The 10,749-nt window shown below is 36.1% G+C and overlaps 1 protein-coding gene across 2 annotated transcripts; it reads left to right on the top strand.

The window, feature by feature from the left end:
• Positions 1 to 767: 767 nt before the first annotated feature.
• On the top strand, positions 768 to 10,311 carry LOC121313658 (shugoshin 1-like). 2 transcript variants are annotated; one of them, XM_041246421.1, is made up of 9 exons: positions 768 to 910; positions 1,349 to 1,506; positions 3,019 to 3,212; positions 6,009 to 6,082; positions 6,544 to 6,620; positions 6,857 to 7,756; positions 8,261 to 8,407; positions 8,876 to 9,056; positions 9,218 to 10,311. In XM_041246421.1, exons 2-9 carry the CDS (start codon positions 1,359 to 1,361, stop codon positions 9,354 to 9,356), a joined length of 1,860 nt encoding a protein of 619 aa, XP_041102355.1. In that variant the 5' UTR covers positions 768 to 910; positions 1,349 to 1,358; the 3' UTR covers positions 9,357 to 10,311. The 2 variants fall into 2 exon arrangements, with proteins under 2 accessions (XP_041102355.1, XP_041102354.1); XM_041246420.1 differs by having other exon boundaries at positions 8,873 to 9,056.
• Positions 10,312 to 10,749: the final 438 nt, after the last annotated feature.

Raw genomic sequence — 10,749 nt, 5'->3', positions numbered from 1 at the left:
CAAATAATAAATATAGCTCACAAAATAGTAGCTTTTTTTATTTAGAAAATAGAATGAACAGCAACCCTATTTGTTAAATAGCGCGTAGGGCTGATCTTAGCTGACAGTCACAGGGCTCGAGGAGAACGCCCCAAAGTAGGACACGCAGCAATGCCAGAATATTTGTTGTCCACACTGTACTTCGTTTTATACCCCAATCTGTCAGACTTTAATTTTAACAGTCATGTCATTATTCAAATACTGAGAAGACAAGAGTGCTTGCATACATACCGTTTATGTGAAATTAATTATAAAATCACATTCACTAGCAATAATATGAGCTTAAACGGGTTGACATAATGGAGACAGTTCAGCTGCAGAGTTGTAAGCACATCATCATAACCACTCAGTGTTGCAGCTCGAGCTTTTCGCTTGACTATTCAGTTTGGCTGTTTGTGTTCTGGCCTTACACTCATGAATATGCATTTAACATCCATTAAAGTGATTGGCCAGCTGCGAGGCTCCTATATATATACACGTTAAGATTGTTTATTTATTTATTTTGTAGTTAACTCATACTTTATCCGTGTAATGAGCCAAATACACTTACGCAATAGCCCCCAGTCTCTAGTCTTCCTGTTTCCCACACCGCACCGCGACTCCTTTTTTCACAGATACGATATTTACTCGGGGTTGGGCGTGGCGCTGATGGTGACGAATTTATTAGTCATGCCGGTTCTCGTTCTGTAAAACCAATCATAGCCCAGAACACGGGATTCGAATTGAAACGTAAAAGCGGTGTTGTGAAACGTAGTGATGCTTCGCTGTTGTGTTTTAAACCGCTACTGGACAGAGAAAATACATTGGGGATTTTTAATAAAGGAGTAATTAAGAGCGATCAGAAACGAGAAGAATAATAGTATTTTCACAGGTAGGAATTGATACCAATGTTTTTCCTCCCAATTAAGTACATAACTTATCTTTTTTTCGTCAAGATGGCTTTTTTCAGTCAATGTTCAGTTTTCTGAATTGTGTTAATCTATTTTTAGACGGCATAGTTGTAGGGGTTTAGCTAAGTTATATATGCATTGTCCCATACTGTTTATATTTTTCACGTATATCAATTTCATCATCTGTACTGTGAGGTATTGCAGTTTGCATTTAGCGTTTAGTACTTAAAAATGTACACTTGCTTGCCATACCTGAGGGTGGGCGATCGGGTCAGCGTGATCGGGTTTAGCCGTGTGGTGTAACAGAATAGCTGTCACATTCATTTTTTAAATGTTCAGTATATTGTTTCAAATAAACTCTAGTTGAATTGTGTGCTGAAGTGATTTGGAAAATGTCCTTTAAATGAATGCCTGTAAAGTTAAGCAGCCATGGTCCGAGAGAGGGTGGAGAAGAAGTCCTTCCAGGAGAGCCTGGCGGACATCAAGGAGAAGATGAAGGAGAAAAGAAACAAGCGACTGGCCAGCGCTACCACGGGGAAAAAAGCAATAGCAGCCATGCTTAAAACCCAGATCATAAGTAAGACACCTTTCTGTACTGCTATATTCATTACATTTGTTTTCTTAAGTCAATAAAACTTTAGAGCAAGCGAGTAATAAGAAGTTATTTTAATATACAGATCTAATGGTGCATGTTCTTAATATTTCAGTACATTAAAAAATAGTCAGTGTTTCAATGGAATTAATTTTTCATGATAGCTTTAAATAACTGATGCCGATGTCTGATACTGTCAGAATTCGGATATTTATATTGGCACGCCACTTAATGTAATGTAATTGAAGAAAACATGTTCAATACAAGCATTTAGTGAACATTAGCCAACTAATTAATATGACAAACATCGTTATTAAAAAAAAAAAAGGATAAAAGCACTTAAATAATTTCAAGTAGTGACACATTTATGGTGTGTGTACAAATGCAGTATAACTAATTACATTTATTAATTGATTGAAAGACATTATCAAGTCAATAGCCAGAAAGAGGTAATTATTTCCAGCATCTGTTAGAGATTAACATTTTGGAAACACAGCAGATGATGGTCAAGACAAGTGAGTTGGATTCACATTTGATAGACAAACTACAACAAAGGAAATGGCTACAGAGCAGTATCAAAGAAATATGGAATTCCAAAATCCACAATCGGAGCAATAATCAAGAAGTACCACACAACAAATCCAGCTGAAACGCTTGAAAGAAGTGGACAACCAAAGAACATTACGAGTACAGCAGATAGAAGATTAACAGCCAAGGACTTAAAGAAAGATTTAGAAGCATCAGGCATAAGAACTGTACAAAAACATCTGAACACAGAAGAGCTGTATACATGTAGCGCTCATTGCAAATCACTTTTAAAGAAAATTCATAAAACAAGCAGTTTCAAATTTGCAAAGAATTATCAGCAGGAATCTGAAGCATTCTGCAACGAAAGTGTCTGGTCCAATAAGACTAAAATAAAACTTTTGCTAAAAATAGACCACAGTATGTTTGGTGCCTACAGTTAAACATGGAGGTGGTTTGAAAGCATACAGCTAAGTCAACTCTGGAATTCTTGAAGAAAATGAAGATAAAAGCTCTTGAATGGCCTTTGCAATCACCAGATCTAACAAGAAAGAATGGGCTCAGATTTTACCAACAAGATGTAACATACTAATTAAGAATGATCATAAATGCCTGAAAGCTGTAATAAACACAAAAGGAGGCCACACAAAATACTTTAAATGATTTTTTTAAAGATATAAATATATGAAGATTGGACTATTTGTTGAATTACTAGACAGTCTGTATTTTGCTTTTTGTTTTATCAAAAAGTGGTTAACATTTACTAAATGCTTAATCTGTTATCTTGAATTAGGTATAGTAATAGTCATAGGGTGACAATACTTTTTGTCTGTGACAGACCCAAGTGCTTTTTTTTTTTTTAATTCAAGCTAAAATTCTGTCAGTTGACAATGGCTGTAGAACATTAACACTAAGTTGATGAGTAAATGTCAAATGAGCTATCCTGTACAATAAGACACACTTCTCCCCCAGATACCTCTTCATTCATGCTGAAAGTTCAGACTAACAATAAGGCATTGGCGTTGGCTGTGCAAACAGAGAAAGAAAAAGTGAGACAAGCTCAAGATCTCATATTGCATATGAAGAAGGAGCAGCAGGCTATGATATTTCACATACTGATGTTGAAAAGAAAACTCAAAGCTCAAGAAGCTCTGGACAGTGTACAGGTATTATACGCACAGCTTCTACATTTTTGTAACCTTAATGTAAAGCAGTTAAAACTTGAATAACTACTTTACAGTAAGGTTACATTTAATAACAACTAAATAGTGCATGAACATTTGATATACACTGAGTGTACAAAACATTAGGAACACCTGCTCTTTCCATGAAATAGACTGACAAGGTGAATCCAGGTGAAAGCTATGATCCCTTATTGATGTAACCTGTTAAATCCACTTCAATCAGTGTAGATGAAGGGGGGACAGGTTAAAGATGTATTCTTAAGCCTTGACACAATTGAGACATGGATTATGTATGTGTGCCATTCAGAGGGTAAATGGGCAAGACAAAAGATGAACAGGGTATGGTAGTAGGTGCCAGGCGCGCCGGTTTGAGTGTGTCAAGAACTGCAACGTTGTTGGGTTTTTCATGTTCAGTAGTTTCCTATGTGTATCAAAGATAGTCCACCACCCAAAGAACATCCAGCCAACGGCAGGCCAGTGGTCGAAAACGGCTCATTGATGAACGAGGCCAAAGGAGGCTGACACGAATTGTGCAGAGCAACAGACGGGCTACAGTTAGTCAACTGACAGTCCAGTACAACGTTGGTGCCGAAAGATCCATAAAAGAATGCACAACTTGCAGTACCTTGACACAAATGGGGTATGGTAGCCGATGACCTAACAGAGTTCCACTTTTTTCAGCAAAACACAAGAAACTCTGGTTGCAGTGGGCTAAGGAACGAAAACACTGGGCACTGGAGAATTGGAAAAACATTGCCAGGTCTGATGAGTCCCGGTTCCTGCTGTTTTACACTGATGGGATCACTAGGGTATGGAGAAAACCATCATGCCGTATGTCAACATTGCAGGCTGGTGGTGGTGGTGTGATGGTGTGTTTTCATGGCACACATTGGGTCCCTTGATAAAAGTGGAGCAACGTTTGAATGTCACAGGATATCTGAAAATCATTGCCAATCAGGTGTATCCCTTCATGGCAGAAGTGTATCCATCTGCAAATTGATTTTTTCAGCAGGATAATGCCTCGTGCCACAAGGTTAGGATTGTCCAGGAATGGTTCCACGAACATGACTGTGAATTCAGCTTACTGCAGTGTCCTGTCCAGTCACCAGATCTCAATCCAATTGAGCATCTGTGGGATGAGATGGAACAAGCTATTCGGAGAAGAGATCCACTACCAGCCAACTTGACACAACTGTGGGAAGTATTGGAGTCAACATGGGCCAGCATTCCTGTGGAATGCTTTTGACACCTTGTAGAGTCCATGCTCTGACGAATTGAGGCTATTCTGAGGGCAAAAAGGGGGTGCAACTAAATATTAGGAAGGTGTTTCTAATGTTTTGTACACTCGGAGTGTGTGTGTGTGTGTGTGTGTGTGTGTGTGTGTGTGTGTGTGTATATATATATATATATATATATATATATATATATATATATATATATATATATACACACACACACACATACAGTGCCAGTCAAAAGTTTGAGTACACTTGCTGGAAACTCGTTTTTTTTTTCATAATTGACAATGTTTTACGTCGTATACGTTTCTGTAAATACTTGAAAATGAAAACACATGTTACAATATACAAAACAAAACATAAGGAGTATCAAAGCAATGTTCAAGAAAATTAAAAATTGTCTCTAAACCTTGGATTCCTCAAAATAGCCACCCTTTGCCTTAATAAGCGTCACAAACACGAGGCATTCGGTTATCAAGTTTCAGCAGGAAATCACCTGACATGTCTTCCCAGCTCTTCTGCAGCAATTCCCAGAGATGTAGGGCACTTGTGGGTAGCTTTGCTTTGACTCTTCTGTCTAGTTCGTCCCATACAAGTTCTATGGGATTGAGGTCTGGAGACTTGGCAGGCCAGGTCATTATATTGAGTTGTCCTTCACTTTCCTTCTTCGCCAGATAGTTCTTGCAATTTAGCTGAGCTTGTATTTCAGGGGCAGTTAATTGTCAGTTTTGCAGACTTGTGACTGGAATGAACTTGTTCTCTGATTCTGAGGTCACCCTTGGCTTGCCTGACTTTGTTCGGTCCTCATGAGTGCCAGTTTCTTCAAATCGTTTGGTCTTGGCCACAGCAGTTCCAGACACTTGCAAAGTTCTTGCGATTTGTCTTAAAGATTGACCTTCATTTCCTAAAGTAATTACATGCTAGTTAACTCAGAGAACATCTATCAAAGACACTTTTATACTTAGGCCAGTGTTCTAACACTGTTATACACATTTCAGACTTTTAACTGACTTGGGTTCAGACTGAAATCCCCTTGCTTTGGGTGACCATTTCATTGAAATTGACAAGATTTACATTTTCATTTAAAAATTACATTTTTGAATGCAATTCACTTATGATTATCAGCTTATGTAAATACACGTATCATATAATGAAATATTAAGTGTTTATAGACAAGTTTATACAGTTAAAAGCATAGATAATCATGAAAAACCTGGTTTCAAGCAGGTGTACTCAAACCTTTGACTGGTACTGTTATATATGTGATTGTGTGTGTGTGTGTGTGTACATATATATATTATGTGTGTGTATTGTGTATATATATATATATATATATATATATATATATATATATATATATATATATATATATATATATATATATATATATATATATATATATATATATTTATTTATTTATTTATTCATTCAATTGTATGCATTTCTGAAAGAGTCTTAATGTGGGAATATGTTCTGAAAGAAAAGCATTCAGTAAATGTAAACTATTTTAATAATACAACTAACCCTTTGACTGTTTTAGAGCGGTCCTAAACCTGACACAACCCAAACTGACAAGGAATTGCACAATTCTCCTTCGTCAAAGCCTCTGCTTAGGTGAGTTTTGTAGAAATATTTTTTGTCCCTTTCAGTAAATCAGATACATTTGTGACGAAACCAAACATTAAGTTTAGGCCAAAGTTGTAGTAGAACAAAATCACTTTGTACAAGACTTGAATCATTAAATCTAATATACTTGTAATAAGATGATCTATGGCTATTTTAATGTATTTTTCAGTATAATAAACTTTAACTGGATATGATGCACTCGTCTTTGTAAAATTGCATGGTGCTTATTGATTGACAGCTTTGTCTTGCTGCTGAAACATCTGAAATACAAAAGATGTGTAACTATACCATTAAGCAACGTAAGATCACATTGTGTTATAAATTCTGTAGGTACCTGCTAAAGTTTAGATGATTTATAATTTTTAACTGTTTGTTTTTGTTTTTTGTTTTTTTTAAGAAAGATAATGTGTAATAATGTGGTGAATTTTACTTTCTGTGTGTCTTCCCAGGTGGGTTACTGTAACTGATTCCACTGATCCAAAAAGTCCCACAGATGGATTACAAAGTCATTGTCCTGCAAATAGAGGTAAGATCAACCAAAGCCCATGTTTAAAGTCAGTATTAAAATGCAAATTATTATTGTTAGCATGTTGTTCAAAACTATTTTACAAAAACTATATATGGCTAAAACTTGTGGGCAAAATGTAACTGTACGGGGTGGGGGGGGGTGGGGTATAATAAAGGGACCTGCTTGCTTATGATAACTAGTATTATAAAACAATTTGATCTGATGAAATTTTGATATGTGTTTTTATTTTACAGAAATGTCCAATGATGTACATTGTGCTGAGAGTAATGATAGGAGTGTAAAGGGTGCGCTTCTGTTAAGAAACGTGACGTCCAGGCGACGAGGGCCTGACTGTCGAAGAGATGCGTCTGCCGTTAGAGAGAGTGTAGATGAGACACTTCATGAAGTTGCTCCTGTAATTGGAAAAGCTTGTGAAGGAAAAACCTCAGGAGCCAGTGTAGAAGAAAAAGTTAATGTTAACCATGAAACGAGAACTCCAGAAAGAGAGAATGAAGCCAAGGAGACAATGTTACAGGAAGACTTTGATCTGGAACTGTTATCCATTGAGCCACGTGATGCCAAACATTCAACACCTGAGCTTCATGGCAAGGTCTCTGTATCCAAGGAAAAACAAGATCCCAAGACTGGAAGAGGCAGAAAAGACAAAGCTGATAGTAGAATTCTTTTGAAAAAGCCATGGGATACTAAACAACCCAGAGCCAGGTCTAAAAGTAGAGATAGAACTCAAACTAAACCTAAGAATCTGCCCAATGACCAAATAAATGTATCAATTGGATCAAATGATGCCTATGACTTCAATTGTGAGGAGGTCATTCACACAACACCTTTCCGGCCCAGTAACAAGCCTAAGGAGGATGAGGAAGATACTGCAGTGAGTGAGGCTGACCCTGGCTGGGCTTCTGAAGAGAGGAGTGACTCTGAGAGCAGTTCCTCAGAGGATTTAGACTGCAGCGTCTACGAACCTGGCAGCAGAAAGGGAAGGAAGAACAGGCAAGATTCAAGCCACCTCACAGAGAAAGCAGAAATTCCTCCCAGAAGGCCCAGGTCCAAAAGGAGCTCTATTGTGCAGTCCTGGCAGAGGTCTGGAAAAGAAAACATAGATGCTGGGTCAAATGAAGTAATATCTTCTGTCGGTATGTTTGTGTTGGTCTCTCTGTGACATGTCAAAAACACAGGACAAAGATCTCAAGATTCATATAATGTAGTTTATACAACTGCATTATTGTTGGGTTAATGTTGCCCTATAATATCTTGTTTATGCATTTTTTTTAAAAACAAAACCTGCTGTAGTTTAAAGTACTGGACAGTTGGATGTGTATGCTTTCTTTCTAATTCTTTCTATCTGTCTAATTTTAAAAAAAAGCATGTTTTGTATGATCATCTTTTCTTTTGGAACCCGCAGGGTCATTTTTAATTTTTGGAGAAAATTACTTTTTGCACAACACTGCATTCTTGTGGAGGAAAAAAATATCACATTCAGTTATTATTATTATTATTATTATTATTATTATTATTATTATTATTATTATTATTATTATTATTATTACATGGCTCTTATCTTAAGGCAGATTAACCCATTTGGCTCGTTAAATAATATCAAAAGAAATTGATCCCATTTTCTGTGTTTTTTATAACAGATAAAGGACACAAAAAGCTAAAGATTACAGCAACCCAAGCTCCCAAAATGAAAGCTGATTGCTGCCGTGATGTGAACTTTTCTATGGATGTACGCCAAAAAACAGAGAAACCTATATATGGAACTGAAGAGACTGAAAAATGTCCAGGTAAGAATTCTGATATTTGTAGAGTACGATGACTATAAAAAGCTGCATATTTTTTTTTCATTTCAAGCAGTGCTTTAGTTTACATATTTAATGGTGTGGGGAGCTTTTGGTATGCCCACGATGATGGAGTAATTACATGTACATGTTTACATATGATTATCAAGTTTCTCACATCTTCCTTTGACCTCTTGAACATTCCAGTGAGAAGACATTGTCATGTTCCAATAAAATTCATACCTGCTCAAATTCTAAATTTGCTTGTTATGCACAGGAGACACTAATTCAGCACAGTAGAGAGGACCATGTTGTCTTGCCAGTGAGCAACAGCAAGCTGCATATTTTGCTTTTAATAGTGTAAAAACAAATGGCTAGTGAAAAGTGACCAGATCCTATTGTAAGCTTGCACTGAAGTATTTTCTCTTGGATGGAATGTGCCATGTCGTTTTCCAATTAACTTTTCTTCAGCAGGTGAAGCCCTTTCTTTGCCAACCAGCCTTTGTGATTTCACAAATACTACCTCTGCTTTCTGTGAAAAAGAATTTAAGATACTCAGCACTCCCCTAAACAGCAAGACTGTAAAGCCTGCCACACCTGTTCGGAAGCGCAGATGCACACTTGCTGTGTCCTACAAGGAACCCACTCTAAATGCGTAAGTATCTTCAGAAGAGCAGGCTTGCCATCCCAGAATTAAAAGGCATCATCACTAAGATCAGGGGCTTTTTGCTTTAGTGGTTCATTGACTTTTTTATGTATATATTTACAGAACCCCTTACTAATCCTAACTTGAACTATATTTATTTTATTTTATAGGAAACTGCGCAGAGGGGACAAATTCACTGATACTGAATTTTTACATTCACCAATCTTCAAACAGGAATGTAAGAGGAAATCCATAAAATCAGAGAAGTTTGTGAAATATAACGAATCATTTGTTGGCTGCCGCCCTTAATGTTATGTGTTTTTTTTTTTTTTTTTTTTTAAGCCATTTCAAAGAATTCATTGTTTTTTTTTCTGTACAGAATTAACTTGTCATACTCAAACTGTCCCCATAATAGACTGTAGAAAATATGAATTATTTTTAAATGAAAGGAAAGGTTGGCATATTGGTATTTTCTTTTGGAGAGTAATTCCACAGATTAAATTTATCTCCACCCAATACAATATTAAGCAGTGTATTCTGTAGTAATGATGATCTTACCCTTGTATGTTTCAAATAATGGATTGGGAGTGAGGTTGTAGTGTAGTTTATATTTGACTATTGGAGGTAGACAAAGGTAGCTCTAAAATACTGAATTGTTTGTATATTTGTTTGGTTGTTTTGAAGTGGTGAACGATTCCTTCTGTAGCTGCATTCCAGAGAACAAGGTGCTGCTGTTATATAGTCGTGGGTGGAGTTAAAATGTTTAAATTATGAGCTCCAGAAATCCATTTCATTGATATGTAGACTGCTTAAATGATGTGCTCTCAGTAGCTTATACGGGTCCTGTCTTGGTTTATTATTGTATATTAGGGAAGCACTGTGCTCACTATTGGCCATAGTGGACAGTGATAACCTGTGGCAAGGTATTTCAGTGTACAATACCTTTTGCACCCTTTCTGTTTAATCCCCAAGCTTCCTGTACTCTCACAGCATGTAGCATAGAACTGCCTCCCACAGCAATGACCATGCATAGTGTTAACAAAATGATTGGGGCAAATTACAAGCGTGGTTATTACATATGCTGACTTTCAGAGATTTTACTAAAATTATACAAGATATTGACTCCTTTCTCAATGTGTAAAATAATAAGAGTAAAAAAGCAAAACAATACCATTTATAAATGTAGTCTGTTAACAAGAATGTATTGTTCTGATTATTCTAATAAACCATACTATAAAATCTGCAAACATTTTAAAGCAAATGTATAAATAGCATCAAAATCCATATTTTATTTAAAAATACAAACATTTTACAAAACTACAAAAATACTCTAGTACACATCTTTATCAAAAAGAAATGTCTATATATATATATATATATATATATATATATATATATATATATATATATATATATATATAAGATTAGGCAGACAGTAACTTGAAATTCACCAACATAAACAGTAGTACATTTAAGACCTCTTTCACAACTTTAACATACTAACCCTTGAAATAACATCACACATTCATCAGCAATGTCTAGATGATTAAATTAAGTTAGAAACATGTTTTATTACCAGTAAGCTTGAAACAATGTAAAACATGCTCTTATCTCCCGTTTTAATTTATGCAATGTTTTGCAAGTACTGTAGAATAATTAAATGCAGGTTTTTATCCCTTTGGGGTCCAATGCTACAGGGAAT

This window comes from Polyodon spathula, chromosome 3, assembly GCF_017654505.1.
Source record: "Polyodon spathula isolate WHYD16114869_AA chromosome 3, ASM1765450v1, whole genome shotgun sequence".
NCBI classification, from domain to species: Eukaryota; Metazoa; Chordata; class Actinopteri; order Acipenseriformes; family Polyodontidae; genus Polyodon; species Polyodon spathula.
The sequence above is the reverse complement of the archived record's forward strand: the minus strand, read 5'-3'. Positions and strand labels throughout refer to the sequence as shown.